This window comes from Rhinoraja longicauda, chromosome 28, assembly GCF_053455715.1.
Source record: "Rhinoraja longicauda isolate Sanriku21f chromosome 28, sRhiLon1.1, whole genome shotgun sequence".
Classification (NCBI taxonomy): domain Eukaryota; kingdom Metazoa; phylum Chordata; class Chondrichthyes; order Rajiformes; family Arhynchobatidae; genus Rhinoraja; species Rhinoraja longicauda.
Window position 1 is genome coordinate 14357508 of NC_135980.1, and position 18056 is coordinate 14375563.

At 45.4% G+C, this 18056-nt stretch overlaps 1 protein-coding gene across 1 annotated transcript; it reads right to left on the minus strand.

Moving 5' to 3' along the window:
- Positions 1-13158: 13158 nt before the first annotated feature.
- Positions 13159-15916, minus strand: LOC144607023 (immunoglobulin lambda-1 light chain-like). Its single transcript, XM_078423567.1, has 4 exons — positions 15829-15916; positions 15407-15725; positions 14983-15020; positions 13159-13853 (listed from the first exon to the last, which is right to left on the minus strand). The coding sequence occupies exons 1-4, from the start codon at positions 15872-15874 to the stop codon at positions 13531-13533; spliced, it is 726 nt and encodes a 241-aa protein (XP_078279693.1). The 5' UTR covers positions 15875-15916; the 3' UTR covers positions 13159-13530.
- Between the last annotated feature and the right edge of the window lie 2140 nt (positions 15917-18056).

An 18056-nucleotide genomic window follows, 5' to 3' on the forward strand; every position in this document is an offset into this window, starting at 1 on the left:
ATATAGGGTTGAGTTGGATGACGATCCACATTCTGTCCCTTGCAAAACTGATCAATGTGATAGTTGTATCTAATAGTACTGTATTAGTTGATACCCAATCGGTTAGCTAACTCAGCACAATTTAAAAAAGATAAAGTTACACTTGGCATGGCACAGAGTGAGCAGATCTTGTGAGCCTGAAAATCACTATTTAAAGCAGTTTTAGAGTTCTGTACATAGCAAGTACTGAATATGGCATTGGACCAAGAGCTTTGTGCTTTCCTGTGAATTCCCGGTTGAAGATAGCGGCACGGTAGCGCAGCGGTAGAGTTGCTGCTTTACAGCGAATGCAGTGCCGGAGACTCAGGTTCGATCCTGACTACGGGTGCTGCACTGTAAGGAGTTTGTACGTTCTCCCCGTGACCTGCGTGGGTTTTCTCTGAGATCTTCGGTTTCCTCCCACACTCCAAAGACGTACAGGTATGTAGGTTAATTGGCTGGGTAAATGTAAATTGTCCCTAGTGGGTGTAGGATAGTGTTAATGTACGGGGATCACTGGGCGGCACGGACTTGGTGGGCCGAAAAGGCCTGTTTCCGGCTGTATATATATGATATGATATGATAAGATTCCGCACTTTGGTCACATTAGGCAACTAGTAATTAAAGCTAAATGAAAACACCTTTTGTGGTTAATTAGGAACAGCTTGGAAATATTGTTGGAAAACTGGCTGCTGCTGTTCATATGTTTGAATTGAGAAAAGTGCTTGTTTTTATGCCCAACTTCAAATCGGTTAATCTTAGAGCACAAGTATGTTAGCCAGAGAACCGTCTCTTACATTGGATGACTCAAGTGCTAATTTTAAAACCTCATGTCAACATGCTTTTTTCATTGTCATTATTTTAATTCTATTTTAGACGAAGGGAACATCGTCATTTGGTAAGAGGCGGAACAAGACTCACACTCTTTGCCGGCGGTGTGGAGCTAAAGCATTTCACCTGCAGAAATCCACCTGTGGTAAATGTGCCTACCCTGCCAAGAGAAAGAGAAAGTGTAAGTACCCCTGTGGTGAGGATTAGCTTCTCTTCTGTGTCCTCTGAGGTCAACTTGTTTGCTGATGTGTTGACAAGGTTTTGATTATGATGATTGAACTTTTAGATGATGCTTTAAGTCAGTCAACACATTTGAATAGTGATAATAATTGGTGTCTGCAGAAAAGGTGGGAATGTTTGTTTATAACCCACATGAGACATTCCAAATGGTACAATGTTTAACATTATTGCTTAAACGTATGTAGCATTGAGAGGTAGTTTCATTTATCAAATCCATGCTGGTAATTTTCTCCAAATAACTTACCATTAATTCCATGAGATACAAGGATACAAGATGCTAGTTTACAAAAGGCACAAAGTGCGGGAGTAACTCGGCGGGACAGGCAGAATCTCATGGAACATGGATAGGTGACGTTTCAGGTCGGGGCCCTTCAGGCCCTATGGTGGGTGGGGAGGAAGCTGCAACAACAGAAGCAGTAACACTTGACCCTATACCTCCTCCCTCATCCATCCACAAGCCAGCAGTCCTTCCAGTTGAGACAGATTTCTGTACACATTCTATTACCTAACCTCCTGTATTCAATGTTCTCGGTATGGCTGTTTTAATGTTGGCAAGATCCGGCGTAAACTCGGCAACTGTTTTGCCGAATCGTTTGACGCTCTGTCCACCAAAGCCTGCTGGATCGCTTGGGTGTTAACTATTTTAATTCCCATTCTGATATTAACCTTTCTGTCCTCGGCCTACTTCATTACTAGACTGATGCCACATGCAAACTGTATTCTGCATAGGAAGCTTACAATCCACCACTTTGATCATTGAATTCTCCATTTTTGTGTAACTTCCCGAGAAACAACTTTTTTTCTCTCCAGAGACACTGCCTGACACGCTAAGTTACTCCAGCACTTTGTCCTATTTTTGTGAAATGGAATCTGCAGTTCCTTGTTTCTGTCACCTATTGATCTTTTGATTACTAAGTATCGAGTGATCTGAAGTGAGCTCAAAGATGGTAAAAGTCAGCATAATCAATCAAGCCTGTTGCACTGCTTTTTATTCAGCATTTTGTTTGGACTTTTATTGCTTAAGAGACATTAGTCATGTTCCTGTCTTTTGTTTTGTAGATAACTGGAGTGCAAAAGCGAAAAGGAGAAACACAACAGGCACAGGTCGCATGAGGCACCTGAAGGTGGTGTTTCGGAGGTTCAGGTAAGATGGAGGAAAACTGGTTGTGATGGTAGTGTAACATGGTTTAAGTCGGTGTCATTAGCATTTACTTAACACTGCAAGATGAAATTTCCAAATGGGAGAAAACAGTAGTGTTTTATGTTTTTATTTGAGGTAGTGGACTAAATATGAATCTACAATGATGAGGCAGCGTGCACCAAATTGTTGGATAAAATGTTGTGAATGTATCCATGCAGATTGGATTTGAGAAATTAGCAGTGGCTATTCTATACATCATGCTTTTTCTGTCTTTAAAGCCTGACTTAATGTCATTTTTTTTAAGCTATTCCATTTAAAATTCCAGTCTCCCGGGATATAGTGGAGACTGCTTTTATTAACATTGTCAATTGCATCTTTCTATTAGATGTAGTGAGTGTCGTCCTATATATGTTGTTTCCTGAGACCACCATTCAGCCTCTCATGCCCATTTTCGGAGGGGGGGGGGCAATTTAAACTATTCACACATACTAGATATTGGCTCATAATATGGCAAATGGCACAATTAGGGACAGTCAAATCAGTGTACACTATGCTGTTTGGTTTGAAAATGCAACATATGGTTAAATGTTTATTTTACTTAATGTAGGGTTTTCTCCAACACAATGTTTGGTGCTTGTTTCTGGCTTTGCTGTTCTTTCAGTTCTGGGCTATGACCACTTGGAGAAAACATTTTCTAATTCTCTCTTCCAATTTTTTTTAATGATAAATATTCAATATATCTGATTATAAAACTCTGGCTCGGGGAATGGGCCTTCCTGTTTGTCTTGACTTATCCCACTTCAGAAGTGTGGAATAAATCTTCCCTTGGTCTTCCAAAGAAAACAAATGCGACCTATTCAGAATGTCCCATAACTATGTCTGACACGGCAACATCCTTGTGAATCTCCTGTGTTCCTCTCCTTTCTTGGCACGTGCATTGTATAGATTTGTAATCAACATGGTACATTATACTCTTGTCAGTGGCCGGACTGATATTTTACCTAGATCCACTATAGGTCAGCAAAGAATGATATCACATGTAGAACAGAAACAAAATGCTTGAAAATCTCAGCAAATCAGGCAGCAACTGCGTAAAGAAATCGAGAAATGCGAGTTGGAAAAAGTTATGTTCTTTTTCCACAAATTCCATGAGTGCAAATTTTATTCTGTGTCAAACATTTGAGTGGCGTTTTGTGAATACCGTAAGGGGCAATTTTCCATTAACCGAATTGCTATGACCAAGTAAGTTCTTGGTCTATAGCTTATTTAAAGGAGCAGGATGATTCCAGAACATCCTGTGACCCACCCAAGTATCCCGTCATCCACATAGAACATCACCGACTGAATCTCAGTCTGAATAGTCTCAACCCGATACGTCACCATTCCTTCTCCGGAGATGCTGCCTGTCCCGCTGAGTTACTCCAGCATTTTGTGTCTATTTTGGTGTAAACTAGCATCTATAGTTCCTTCATACATAGAACATCACTGATGTAGACGATGATATTATTTCTATTTAAATAACTAGAATTACATTGAGGGAAATTAGTGGCAACCTATGGCAATCAGAATTAAGTGCAAAATTGGGGTAGAGGAACCAAATAACAGTACAGTGTAACTGGAGAAAAGTTTTTAAATGGGCTTGTGTTACATTTTTGTGATCTGTATTAATTCGCCTCTGTCAACTTACCTTGCATGATCTAAGTTTTAGCAATGGTATGGGAAATTGTCCAATGTTAATCAAAAAATCCCCGTCTGGTCAAGATGCGAAGAATCTAGCGTAATAAAGGTGTTTCATCTTTGCCATTCTCAGGCAGCATTTGAAATCAGTAACTTACCAGATGGCAATGTTACAGATTCCCCTGCAACCCTGAATGTTGCATGGTAAGTTTCATGATCAATTGGCCCGCTAGTACTCATTTAACGGGCCACTCTGAAGGGGGAAGAACAGGGCTTGGTGCATCAATGATACTGGTAATTGTGGGAATTTTAGTGAGATGGATTGAAAATTTTGAAATTGGCAGCCTGTGATCTTAGTGATCCCAGTGGATAAGTATAAGTTGTGTTGTAGTTTGGAGAGGAGCAGGGCATCGGGTAGTTATTTCATTGGAGGAACTTTTGGATTACCAAGGTTTTTACAACACTTGCATGAGAAGTTGGGGTCTCCTCTGACATTCAAATTAAATCCTGGCCACCGAGTGTTGCACTGTACTAACCACTTTCTTCCTCTTGCTTGCAGGAATGGATTCCGTGAAGGCACCACCCCAAAGCCCAGACGTGCTGCAATGGCTTCTTCCAGCACTGCATAAACTGTTGGTGTACCAATGTAACAAATAAAGCTATCATTTGGAAAGTTATCTTGCCTTCCCGATAACTTTTTTGATTAATAGCACAGGTGCTCCTCAACTTACGATGGGGTTACGTTCCGAGAAACCCATTGTAAACTGAAAATATCGTAAGTCAAAAATGCATTGAATACACGTGACCGGAAGCGAGTTGTGGTTCGTTATGGGTCGCTGCACCATCGCAAAGTCGAAATATCATAAGTCGAAGCATCATAAGTCGGGGAGCATCTGTATCTAACCTCAACCTGAAAATAAGGAAGCTTATCTACAAACTTTTAATGCATAGGGACGGCACAGTGCTGTAGCTGATAGGCTGTTGCGTAAGACCCGGGTTCAATCTGTGTAGAGTTGCACGTTCTCCCTGTGACTGCGTGGGTTTCCTCCCACAAAGACGTGCAGGTTTCTCAGTTAATTGACCTATAGAGAAAAAAACCTCTTGGTGTGTCGCGAATGGATGTGGACAACATAGAACTATTGTGAACAGGTGATCGATGGTTGGCGTGGAGGGTGGGCTGAAGGGACTGTTTCCATGCTGTATCTCTAAACTAAATAGAGACAGTGGCTGTGGCTCCAGATCTGCCTGGTACCTCTTGTTAGACATATATGTCCAGCTATGCCTTTCTGTTCTATGCCTATCTGTTCTAATACAGTTCTGTATTAGTGGGTGAGTGCCTAACGATTAATAGTTCCGCCCTCTTGTACAATGGGGGTACATTTAGACAATAGACAATAGGTGCAGGAGTAGGCCATTCAGCCCTTCGAGCCAGCACCGCCATTCAATGCGATCATGGCTGATCAGTCTCAATCAGTACCCCGTTCCTGCCTTCTCCCCATACCCCCTCACTCTGCTATCCTTAAGAGCTCTATTCAGCTCTCTTGAAAGCATCCAACGAACTGGCCTCCACTGCCTTCTGAGGCAGAGAATTCCACACCTTCACCACTCTGACTGAAAAAGTTCTTCCTCATCTCCGTTCTAATTTAGTACTTTTCAATTCACTAGGATTTCTAGAACTAAACCCAGTGCTACCCTCTCACACCCAACAATCAGGGTTGTTGATGGCAAGCTGGAGTGGTGAAATCTGACTGAGTTTTAACCTGTAACGCCAGAGCAAGGAAGCTGGTTGTAGTTACTGCATGCTCCAGGAAGATCAATTGATCCATTCAGAAAAAAAGAACCAAAGCTTGGTCCTTCTTGATCTTTAGATGTAGATACATGGATGGGAAAGGTTTAGATGGATATGGGCCAAATGCAGGCAAATGGAACTATCACATTAAAAAAACTGAATTGAGTTAAACACTGACTGTATATCTTCAATGTATGTTCAAGTAGATTAAATGTATCCACATATTTGGCACGTGATCAGTGAAACTCATCTTCATTGTGACATTTTTGATGCTATCACAAAATGTTCCTTTGCTCAAATGTCTCCGTTTCTGCTCTCTCCAAGATGTTAACAATTCACAGATTTAATCCATGGTTTCATTTATCCATTAATGATGCAGTGTGCATTAGTTTCAATTAGTAGTGCTATATAGCACATAGAACAAGCAGCATAGGAGCAGGACCTTTGGCACACAATGCACCGAACATGATGCAAAGTTGATCTCTGCCTGCACCTAATCCATATCCCTCCATTCCCTGCATATCTATGTCCATTTTGAAAGCATACCAAGTGCCACAATTGTATTTGCTTCCATCACTACCCCTGGCACACATTCCAGGCACACACCACACAATGCATGAAGAAACTTTCCCACACTTATTTAAAATTTACCCCTTTCACTTTAAAACTACACCCTCTACTTCGGGGAAAAAGTTTCAATTTGCACTATCTGCCCCTCATGATTTTATCTACTGTCAGGTCTCCGCTCAATCTCTGATGTTGCAGACAATACAATCCAAGTTTGTCTTACCCTGTATCTTAAACACGCAGCATTATGGTAACCGTCATCTGCATTCTCAAGTCTCCACATCCTGTAATATGGCAAACAGAACTGCACATGATATTCCAAGTGCAGTCCAACCAAAGTCATGCAATGCTGCATCATGATTTCCCGACTCATATACTCAATGCCCTAACTGATGAAGGCAGGCACATCATATACCTTTACCACTCTATCCACTTGTGTTGCCATTTTCAGAGAACTGGACTCTAAGATCCCTTTGCACATCAATACTGTGAAGGATATTGCCATTAACTATATACTTTCTCCTTACATTTGTCAAGAGTGTTTAATTGTCATATGGACTGAAACAGAACAATTAAAATTGTTACTTGCAGCAGCACGCCATGTCTATAAACATAGTACTCAATAGATAACAATAAAACAACAAACTAAAAAGTTCACAGACCTCCCAAAGTGCAACAGCTCACACTGGTTCTGATTGAACCCCATCTGCTATTTCTCCACCCATTTTGGTAGCTGATCTATACTTTTTAGTATACTCTACTTTTATCTATACTGATACTTTGACAGCCTTCTGCAACTCTGCCACTTTTGATGTGAGCAAACCGACCAACCCATTTACATTTATACCCACATTGTTTACATTACAAAAATGGGTCTCAACACAGATTCCTGAGGAATTCCACTGGTCACAGACCTCCAGCCGATCAACATCCTTCGCTCACAACCTTCTGTCTTTACTGAGTTCTGACTCCAAATGACCAACCCACTGTTAATCCCGTGCATCGTAATCTGCATCAGCCTCGAAAGGGAGATTATCAAATACCTTACTAAAATCTATGGACAACATTCATTTCCCTATGCTCGATGATAACCTTTGTAACCCCCCTCAAAAATTCAATCAATTTTGTAAGACGTAACATGTGGACAAAGACAAGCTGACCGTGCCTAATTAGCCCATTCTCTTCCACACGTGAGTAAATTCTATCCAGAAGAGTCCTCTCCAATAGCTTCCCTACTACTGAGGTGAGGCTCACCAGCATATAATTTCCTAGATTAGCTCTGCTTCCCTTATAAACCAATGGGGAAACAAGTAAAGGCTACCCTCCAGTCATTTGGGACCTTACCTGTGGCCAGAGAAGATACAAAGATCTTTGTCAAGGCCCCTGCAACAACTCTTGCTTCTCTTAATAGCCTGGCGTAGATCTCATCGGGTCCTGGGGATTTATTCACCTTAATACTCTTCAAGAGCTCCAACAGCACCTCCTTGATGTTAAACGGCCCTCATATATTAATGTACCCCACACTAACCCGACTGTCCTTCACGGTAAATACAGATGCAAGTACTCATTTAGCACTTTACGTACATTCTTTGACTCCAAGCATAGATTTCCTCCTTTTTCAATGAGCCTATCTTCTCCCTGGTTACCCTCTTGTTTTTAATGAATGTATAAAAAGCCTTGGGAAGATATTTAATCTGACATGCCAATTACATTTCATGACCTGCTTAGGCCCTTTGAATTGCCCAGTTGAGTTCTTTCCAAACATAAACACAAAGTGCTGGAGTAACTCAGGCAGCATCTCCTCAGGGTCTTGCCTGATTTCACCTTTAAAACTGTACAAAGGCTTCCTTTTACTTTTTGACCGTTTATAACCTCTTTAGTCATCCAAGGTCCCATTACCTTGCCATCCTTTTTCCTCCTCCTTACTAGAACATGCTAGTCTGAACCCTGTTCAGCTGGCCTTTAAACGCCTCACATATATCAAATGTCGACTTCCCCAGTAACTGCTCCCAATTTACTGTCTCTAACTCTTGCCTGACAATGCTGTAATCTGCCTTACCCCAATTTAGTGCCCCCACGGACCAGACTTATCCTTATTCATAACTATATTAAAACTTATGAAGTTGTGATCACTGTTCCCAAAATACTCTTCCACTGATTGAAAATCACCTGGCCAGGCTCGATTCCCAGTCCAAGGTGCAACATGGCCCTCCTCAGTTGGACTATCCATGAATTGTTTCAGTACAATATATCCTCTTGGATACAACTAACAAATCCTGCCCCATCTAAGCCTTATGCATGATGTAAATTCTACCTAATGGAGACGCAAGGAACTGCAGATGCAGGTTTACAATATTGGCACAAATTGCTGGAATGCCACTTCTCCTGCTGAGTTACTGAGTAATTTGTGTCTTTTCAATAAGTCTTAGTTAATATTGGGGAAGTTAAAGTCACCAACCATGACAACCGTGTTGCTTCTGCATCTTTCTGTAATCTACCTACATATCCGTCCCTCTGATTCTGCTGCCTATTGAGAGGCCAATAGTATAATCCCATTAGAGTGATTGCACCTACCTATTTTTGAGCTCTATCCATATTGCCTCAATGGACAAACCATATGTCCTCTCTTGAGTGCCACCAAGACGTTCTCCATTCTCACTGATTCGTAAAACAATACCTCCATCTCCTTTACCTCCATCTCTATCACATTTGTAACATTGAAACCCTGGATTGTTGACATGCTAATCCTGTCCTCACAACCAAGTCTCTAGAAAAGGCCACAAGATCATAGTTCCACGCTTCATCTGCTTTACACTTGATAAAACTGTCCCATTGGAATTGATTCTTTTGCTTTCCTCAGGCAATTCACATTCTGTTCCCCCCAAAGATGTATTTACTACCCAAGGTTGTTTTTAAATCTGCCGCTCAAAAAATGTCCTCCAGAGGATGGAAATCAGGAGCCTGGAAACAGACTGTTACCCAATAAAAACAGATGCAAGACTTACCTCAAGTGGATTAAATCAGTTCAAGATGTAATCAGTCTAAGTGGACACCAAAGCACCCAAAGAGATTTTGGAGGATCAAAGAAAAGGGTTCTAAAAATATACAGATGGAGAGGGATGTTGAGGGGAGGGAGATTTTGGGAAGAGAATTTCAAAGAATCCCAGGATTTGGATGGCTGAAGGCAAGGCAGTCAGTGGTGGGGTAAAGGCCAGTTAGAGTGCCAGTGAGTTAAAACACAGGACGCCAAAGGAGATCATGGGGTAATAGAGAAGAGGCACACAAAGGAAGTGTTGAGTGGTGTGGTCTGAATCACCTGCAACTCAACATCGACAAGACTAAGGAGTTAGTCGTGGACTTTAGGAGGAGAGGAACACCCTTGTCCCCTGTCTCCATCAAGGTGTGGATGTGCAGTTTACCAAGGAGTACAAATACCTTTGGAGTGTACTTGGACAGTAAACTGGACTGGTCCAGGAATGCTGAGGCCCTGTACAGGAAGGGCCAGACCGGCTTTAGGGTGAAGGCCGCGGACTCCAACAGGATTAACAGACACATCAGGAGGGCTGGCACCATCCTGGGGGTGGAGTTGGATTAATGGGAGGTGGTCTTGGAGGGGAGGATGCTCCTCAAACCACGGAGCATCTTAAACAATACAGTTCACCGCCATGACACACTAGTCAACTTTAGGAGTACCTTCAGCAACAGACTGGTTCCACCAAGATGTAGCACAGAACGCCACAGGAGATCCTTCTTCCCTGTGATTATCAAACTGTACAACTGCTCTCTCTTCTGTCCCCAACTGCCAAATCTTTGCACAGCCCCAATCCCTTCCACTCCTCATTTTAATTTCATGTATTTTGTGTTTTATGACTGTTGGCAGATCAATTTCTCTCCTGGGATAAATAAAGTTCTATCGTATTGTATCGAAAGAATAATGATTTTTTAATTAGATGTATTGTTGGGGGAAGGTTGGAGATGTTGAAAAGGGGCTGGTTTGTGTATATGGACGCATGTGCCTGGCGTGGGAGTAGCTTAATCATGCTCTTGGGGATTTAATGGTCAGTGTTGTAATCTGCACCGTGATCAGTTCGAGTGTGGACAACACAAGGCAGATCGAGTGATGACTAGATTGAGTTGATGCCAGTAATTAGAACAGGGGGTTGTAATCACACCATGACACCGGGTGGTGGTGCTTGCCCTGGAAAAAGATGCGTGTGATGCCGAGTTCGTTTTGTGTACATAGTTCCAACCAGCGCTATGCATTCTCATTCATCTTTCCAACACCGCGATGGCCGAGACAGCTCAGCCATGATTTTCTGCGTCAATGCTGGCATTGAAATCGCCAAGAATGAATTTATTTTCTTCATTGCGTACGCGCATCAGGGTGTCATAGAATCGGCCCTTGTCTTCGGCCTCGGCACACATAGTTTTGATGAATCTTTCCTTTGAAGAAAGGCGGCGAGATGTGATGTGCTCAGATTTTGCTTTGGGGATCTCCAGTGACTGCAATTATCTGCTGGAAGCAGCAAAGCCTACACGGTGTTCTCTGCCATCATCAGCGCTCTTGCCGTACCAGCAGAAAGTATAGTTGATATCGCTGGTGGATCCTGTGTCGGGAAGTCTGGTTTCTTGGAGTGCAGCAATTTCCAGACCGAAACTGTGTATCAGTCTGGAGATGGGTCTCGACCCGAAACGTCACCCATTCCTTCTATCCACAGATGCTGCCTATCCCGCTGAGTTACTCCAGCATTTTGTGTCTATCTTCTATCAGTCAGATATTGATTCCAAGTTCTCGTTGTTCCCAGGTCACATAGTCCTGACATTCCAGCTGCCAAGCTGGAGGAGTTTCGTATCATCTTTCTTTTGTTTCTCGGGTGCCTAGTTGGTGTCAGCATGTCGGAAATGAAAGTCTCCAAGTCCCCCCACCCCCCACCCACCCATCCACCCATAGAGGAAGGCAAATGTTGACGGGGCAGTACCATATTGACTGGGGACCGCCCAGCTTGAGGCGGGCGGTAAGTGGTCAGTCGCACCCGATGATCTTTCCCAGTGTTGGAGACAGCCCATGACGGCCATGCCCTACTCCAATCGAGCTAGACCAACAACCTATTATTGCTACCTCCCGTTGATGGACCCAGTCCACACGTCAGAAACCTTACACCTCACTTCCCTGGGGGGCAATGTTCTTCCGAAATCCCCACGCTGTTTCGCCCGGGACCAAAGATCCCAAAGGTGGTCCCGGTTACCCCGCGTTGCCATGAAGAGGCTCTGCACGAGTCTTGATGATGCAGGGACAGTGTACTGGCAGAGGGGGGGGCTTCGGCACTCGGCTCCCTTTGTCGCAAGAGCTGTCAGCCCACGGCGTCTGGATTTATACCAGCGCACTAGACACATGCATCACCCTATGGCTCGAACCACCAACGGTGCAGAGTAAAGTGAAACCCCACTTTTTTTACACCCATGTTACTTGCACCGTAAGGAAGAGCCCTCAATTGGAAGACCGACGCAAAGGTGCTGAGATATTTTTTTCGGGGGGGGCGTGCAGGTATGCTCCTGCCTCACTGCTGTAGGGAACGATTTGTTCCCGACCTCAGGTACTGACTTTGTGGAGTATGCTTGCCCACACTGTGATCGCACGGTGTTCCCCCGGGCGCTCGGGTTCATCCTACATCCCAAAGATGTGCAAATATAAGTTACTCTTTAGTGCAGGCAAGATGCAAAAGGATAAAATGAGTTAAAGGCATGTCCAGGAGAATAAGGGAAACAAGGGAGAGAAGACTCAGCGTCACCTCTGTTTTATATGGGCAACTCCTGATTTTAAAATACTCACAACATAAGTTCAGTAGTGATAGGAGCAGAATTAGGCCATTTCGAACCATCAAGTCTATTCCACCATTCAATCCAGGCTCATCTATCTTTCCCTTCTAACCCTATTCTCCTGCCTTCTCCCCATAACACCTGACACCCGTACTTATCAAGAATCTATCTATCCCTGCCTTAAGAATATCCATTGACTTGGCAGCCACAGCCTTCTGTGGTAATGAATTCCACAGATTCGCCACCCTCTGACTAAAGAAATTCCTCCTCGTCTTCCTAAAAGAATGTCCATTAATTCTGAGGCTATGGCTTCTAGTCCTAGACTCCCATTGGTGGAAACATCCTCTCCACATCCACTCTATTCAGGCCTTTCACTATTCGGTAAATCTCAACGAGTTCCCCCCGTCATCCTTCTAAACTCCAGCGAGTACTGGCCCAGTGCCGCCAAATGCTCATCATATGTTAACCCACTCATCCTGGGATCATTCTTGTAAACCTCCTCTGAGCTCAAAATAAATGCATTACATTTGCCTTCCTTACTATCGATTTGATTTGCAAATTAACCTTTTGGGAATCCTGCACCAGCACGCCCAAGTCCATTTGCCCCATTTCTGAATTCTCTCCCTATTTAGAAAATAGTTTATGCCTTTCTTCCGACTACCGAAATGCATGACTCCACACATTGCTGCTCTGGAATCCATCTGCCATTTCCATCCCACTTTCTGACTGGACGCGTTTCATTCCTCGGGACTCAGTCCCCAGTTCACCCATTTTAGAATTGGTAAGTTCTGGTGAAAGGTCTTTATCCTTCCCATCTACGAATTGTTTGGTTATTTTTTTTTGTATCATCGCTGCCTTCCAATCAACGCTTCACCTGTCCCCATTTTCCCCCAGTCCCCCATCAATGGAACTTCCCGCCGATCTTCCCTGATATCCCAAGTCCAAGGCTGCCGCGAACCAGCGCTTTCCTCTCACTTCACGGAACCAGTACACGACCCGGAGCAGAGACGAGTCTCCTCCCCCCAAGAGCTCCCAAGTTAACGACACACACACACACACACACACAAATAATTCCAGCACTGATCATCTTTATTGGTAGTTTGTCGTCGTTACAGAAGGACAGTCTGATACTGACGAGCAGTCCAAAACGCATTTATTATTTTTATTAATTAGATCCACGCCTGTTGCCAGAGAAAATTATTCACGAGCTGAAATTTCTGATGAAGCCAAGTTACCGACCACTTTAACCCGTGTAGCCGAGCGGTGGGAGAAACAGAACAACAATCAACTCGAGTACAAATATTGCAATAACACTGGAAACCGGATAAAGCGGATGGGAAGCAGGGAATACAGAGAACAGCGGGCGCACAGAGTGGGAGAGGGGGCGGAAGATGACAGGCAGTGATCTCCCGTTAATCAGGGAGCAAACACGCCCGGAGCCGCGCTCTGTTTAACAGCCGGATTGTGTGAGTGTGGCGGATATTTTCGAGGCTGCTCCTTGTTGAACTGTGCAGGAGTACACCTTCCCACTGCTCCAGTCTGCGCCCCGCACCGCCAGGTAGCTGCTGAGACTGAAGGTGTTGTCCGTGTCCCGACTCACCGCGCTGGTTTGCACCTCACCGCTCGGCGGATTCCCGTCCACTGTCCAGCTGACGGCGGGGAAGCCCACGGACAGTTTACTGACCAGGCACACTAAGGTGCCCGCTCCTTTAGCGGACATCTCGTCGGCTGACGGCCTCAGCAGTTTCACTGAAGGGTCTGGGAGCTGCGAAGCTGCAACGGGAACAAGAGAACATGTGTTTCAGGTGGCGGAAGAGCTCGGTCATCTCAGCGTTTGACTGAAGCGCGGTGAGAGGTTGCAGATTCCTCTGGTGGGGCCCGAGTCTCACTGAGGGCCGGGACGGTGGCCGCATGGATGTCAACGCCGGGGAACTAGAGATGTGAGGCGCAGTTCCTGCTTTAGGGTCCTGCTGGTACCTCGCTGGTTCACAGCATCAGCCGCTCGGTCACCTCGCCTCCACTCCCGCGTCTACCCGGCCTGTGCACATGAGCTCATTGGGGGGGGGGGGGGGGGGGGGGAGAGCCCCACAGGGACGCTTCACTTGGCCTCAGTGCCAGTGGTTAGTGAGGGAAGGGATCCATGATCCCACTACCGACCGCCAACCACTGACCCCTCGCTCTGGGACCAACGATTGCCGGTGGGGAATCTACTCCAACCGGTGAAGTTTTGCGGCACCGAGACATGACCGGAGCCGAGACACACACCGGGGCCAGAAGCGAGCCCGGGTCAGTTCAATGCGCCCACTCACTGAGCCACGATCTACACGTTCCTCCTCCTCTTCCCTTCGCCCACCCACCCACCCACCCATCACTGATGTACCCGCTCTGCCCCCCACTGCCGCCGGGAGAATGAACACATTTCAGACTCTGCACCGCCCCGGGGGGTGAGGACAGCGGCAGCGCCATGCTGAGCTTCACGGAGCTGGACAGGGCAGGCGCTTTGTGACCAGTGACGGGGCCGAGGGATTCGGGTCCCATTCACTGTGGGGGAGGGCAGGTGCCATTCCCCCTAGACCCGGAGCTCCGGCCTCAGTCGCTGAGCAGCGGTTCCCGCAAAGGAGCGGCGGTTAAAAAAGAAGAGAACTGATTAACCGAGAGTGCACCTTTTTGAATCAGTGAAGCTTCACGAAATAGAAAATGTGGTCATTAAAAGAAAGCGACAAAAATAGCTAAACACAACAATATTTAGTTGAATTGGCGCTGGGCACAGAACTCAATTGGTTTGAAAAATCAACATCTTCTCTGTAGAATTAGCCATGTAATAATAAAGGTTAAAGTATTAGTTGCCAACTGACCGCATTGGCGCCGTTAGTAATTGCGGGATGATTTCCCAGATATTTACCTGTAACAAAGAGCTTGGTCCCTGGGCCGAACACGCCCACAGTGTGTGGTTCCGACTTCAGCACAGTCAGTTATCCTGCGCCCTGGAATCGGACAGAAAACACGGTCAGACGCTCCAGTTTCCGCATGAAACACAACTTCACACATCCCGAGTGACCCCGCCGGTGTGGGGCGGGAAGGGATCAACTCACAGCCGCATCGCCAGGTTTGACATTAAACGGCAACGAATCCCAGTAGTGGGCGGCGGGAGTCGGAATCTTCCAAAAAATGAAATATTGAAATTGGGAAATACTGTATAAAGGAGAACATTTAAGCGACTTTGTGAAGAGCGAAAGATTAGAATGTTTTCATCGATACAAAGATGTGAAGTGCATCATGTTTGCTGCCTCCAGTTTTTGTTTCACCTTCTCTCACTGTGACACTAAGTACTGCTCGCTGTAAAGTACTTGAAACAGTAATAGACGGCAGCGTCATTCACCTCCGCCTTGCTGATGATCAACTGGTAAACGGTGGCGGCGGTGTTGGCTTTCGATGTGAAACGATCACTGCTAAACCCTGACCCATAGGTCGGGGCGTTGTGTCCGTGATAATAGCGGAGGATGAACTGAGGAGTTGTTCCCGGTATCTGTTTGTACCAATAAGAATATCCGGTGTCCTTTATTCCGACATTGCATTCCATCATGGCCGTGTCTCCTGGATTCACCGACACAGTCGCGGGTTGGGTTACGGTCTGACATTCTCCAGCTGTAAAATAGAAGGAATTCAACTTTAACCATTAACTCTTTAATGCGACCCCAAGAGCCCACGTTACACCCGCCGGCGGGGCAGACATGCTGCGTGTACTTACAGCCCAGCCACAGTGCCAGAGACCAGAAAAAGCACAGCGTCCGCATCGTTACTGCCCTCAGCTCTCTGCCTTCCTGCAGCCGTTGTATCTGTGACAGACTGTGGACGCCGCTGCCGATGGAACCCACTTATAGAGCCCTTCACACAGGAAGGAAATGCGTGTAAATCAGGGCGGGTCACACTGAGAGGCCGGAGCACGGATCTGAAACCCTCCCATTTGCCATCAGTCTGAAGAAGGGTCTCGACCCGAAACGACAGCCGTTCCTTTACTCCAGAGATGCTGCCTGTCCCGCTGAGTTGCTCCAGCATTTTGTGCCAACTCGCCATCGGACACGGTCGTGTTGAAGCAGTGACACTGTCAGCCACTGACTGGTCTGTTGAACACAACCCGTGAATGAGCAGGTCGTTTGTTGTCTGATATTCCCCACCTTCTCCCTCCATTGTTGTTGCAACACTCCATCAGTTGAGTCAGTTGTTGCAACACTCCATCCTTCAGTTCAGAGATGCCCCTTATACACCCCAGTCAGAACAGGGGAGGACAATGCAGACTTCAGACACAAGAGATTGGAGTCGGGACCCTACAATCTTGACCCAAAACACGATCTGTCCAATTCCCTCCACAGATCGGAGTTCCTCCAGTAGTTTGTTATTCCGTACTGATTTAGACATTAAGTTGAAATCCACCCAAATAATTTGACGATTTGCAATGAATTCAACTCGAGGATGCAACATTGGCTTGGTGGTGAGACGGAGAGGGTGAAAGTAGAGCATTGTTTCTCAAGTTCGCCTGTGACCAGTGGTGTGCAACAGGGACTGGTGTTCGGGGCAATAGACAATAGGTGCAGGAGGAGGCAATTCGGCCCTCGAGCCAGCACCGCCATTCAATGTGATCATGGCTGATAATTCTCAATCAGTACCCCGTCCCTGCCTTCTCCCCATACCCCCTGACTCCGCTATCCTTAAGAGCTCTATCTAGCTCTCTCTTGAATGCATTCAGAGAATTGGCCTCCACTGCCTTCTGAGGCAGAGAATTCCACAGATTCACAAATACTCTGACTGAAAAAGTTTTTCCTGATCTCCGTTCTAAATGGCCTACCCCTTATTCTTAAACTGTGGCAATGCTGATTGTCACATATATTCATGATTTGGATGAGAATCAAGGTGGCATGATTACCACATCTGTAAATAACGTAAGAATTGGGGTATAGTGAACATGTGAAAAATACTGTCTACGTTTGCAACCCAACTTTATCAACTGGGAAAGTAGGAAAATGAATGGGGGAAATGAATTTGACTCAGACAGTGTTGCAGGACCGAGGGGGTCCTTGTTTAGGCTGCACTTGGCATGTTGTGTTTAGTTCCTGTTGCCATGCTCAAAGAATATATGATGCATCTAGAAACAGTTCAGATCAGATGCGCAGGCTTAGTTTGGAGGGTTTGATTTATAAGCAGAGATTGGAAAGGCTGGAACTTTAGTCCCTTGAGTGAAGGAAGGTGAGAGGTGAACTTTCTAGATGTTTATAAAGTGTGCGGGGTATAGATAAGGTAGAAAGTCACAGTTTAATGTAAGAAGCAATCGTTTGAAGGTGAGAGGAGAAAAATTAAGATGTGCTATAAGGGTCAGGCTTTTCACACAAAGGGGATGGGTATATGGAATGAGATGTCAGAGGAGGTGGCATAGGCAGATACAACAACATTGAAAAAGCATTTAGAGTGCATGGATATGAATGGTTCATGGAATATGTGATAAATGCCAGGAAATAGGATTATTTGAGATTGGTATCCTGGTTAGGAATGGACAATGTGTGCCAAAGGATCTGTTCCTGTGCTGTGTCATTTAAGGAATCCCTAAACCTACGAATGCAGTCAAAACGTGAGGATGGAAATTGGTCTCAGTCACAATGAGTTGTTGATGGCCTGAAACACCGGAAGGCTAATTAACCCTTTGGGGAAGGAACCTCCCATGTGAATGTTTTCAGTCCCACACCCTGCCTCAGAAGTTTCCCAGCAACCCAGTCAGTGGTCTATAACCACCAATAGGCCCTCAGCCATTAACATGACCAGGCACCACTGGAATGGCAACAACTGGCTTTGCCAGTGGTGTCCACATTCCAAGAATGTGGAATGTTTCCAAATACACAGGACAAGGTGTTAGAAATCCAAAGTGCCAAATGTCAACTTGCTCCCGGTGGTGATGGGAGGCTTATGCACTCACCTATGCTCCTCCGA

What these genes read in the sequence shown, in the direction of transcription:
- LOC144607023 (XM_078423567.1), bottom strand. Translation starts at nt 15,874, where the DNA reads ATGCGGACGCTGTGCTTTTTCTGGTCTCTGGCACTGTGGCTGGGCT. An exon ending in TCTGGCACTGTGGCTGGGCT is followed by an intron (nt 15,726 to 15,828) that starts GTAAGTACACGC and finishes TCTATTTTACAG; the next exon opens with CTGGAGAATGTCAGACCGTA. An exon ending in GACCAAGCTCTTTGTTACAG is followed by an intron (nt 13,854 to 14,982) that starts GTAAATATCTGG and finishes TTCCCGTTGCAG; the next exon opens with CTTCGCAGCTCCCAGACCCT.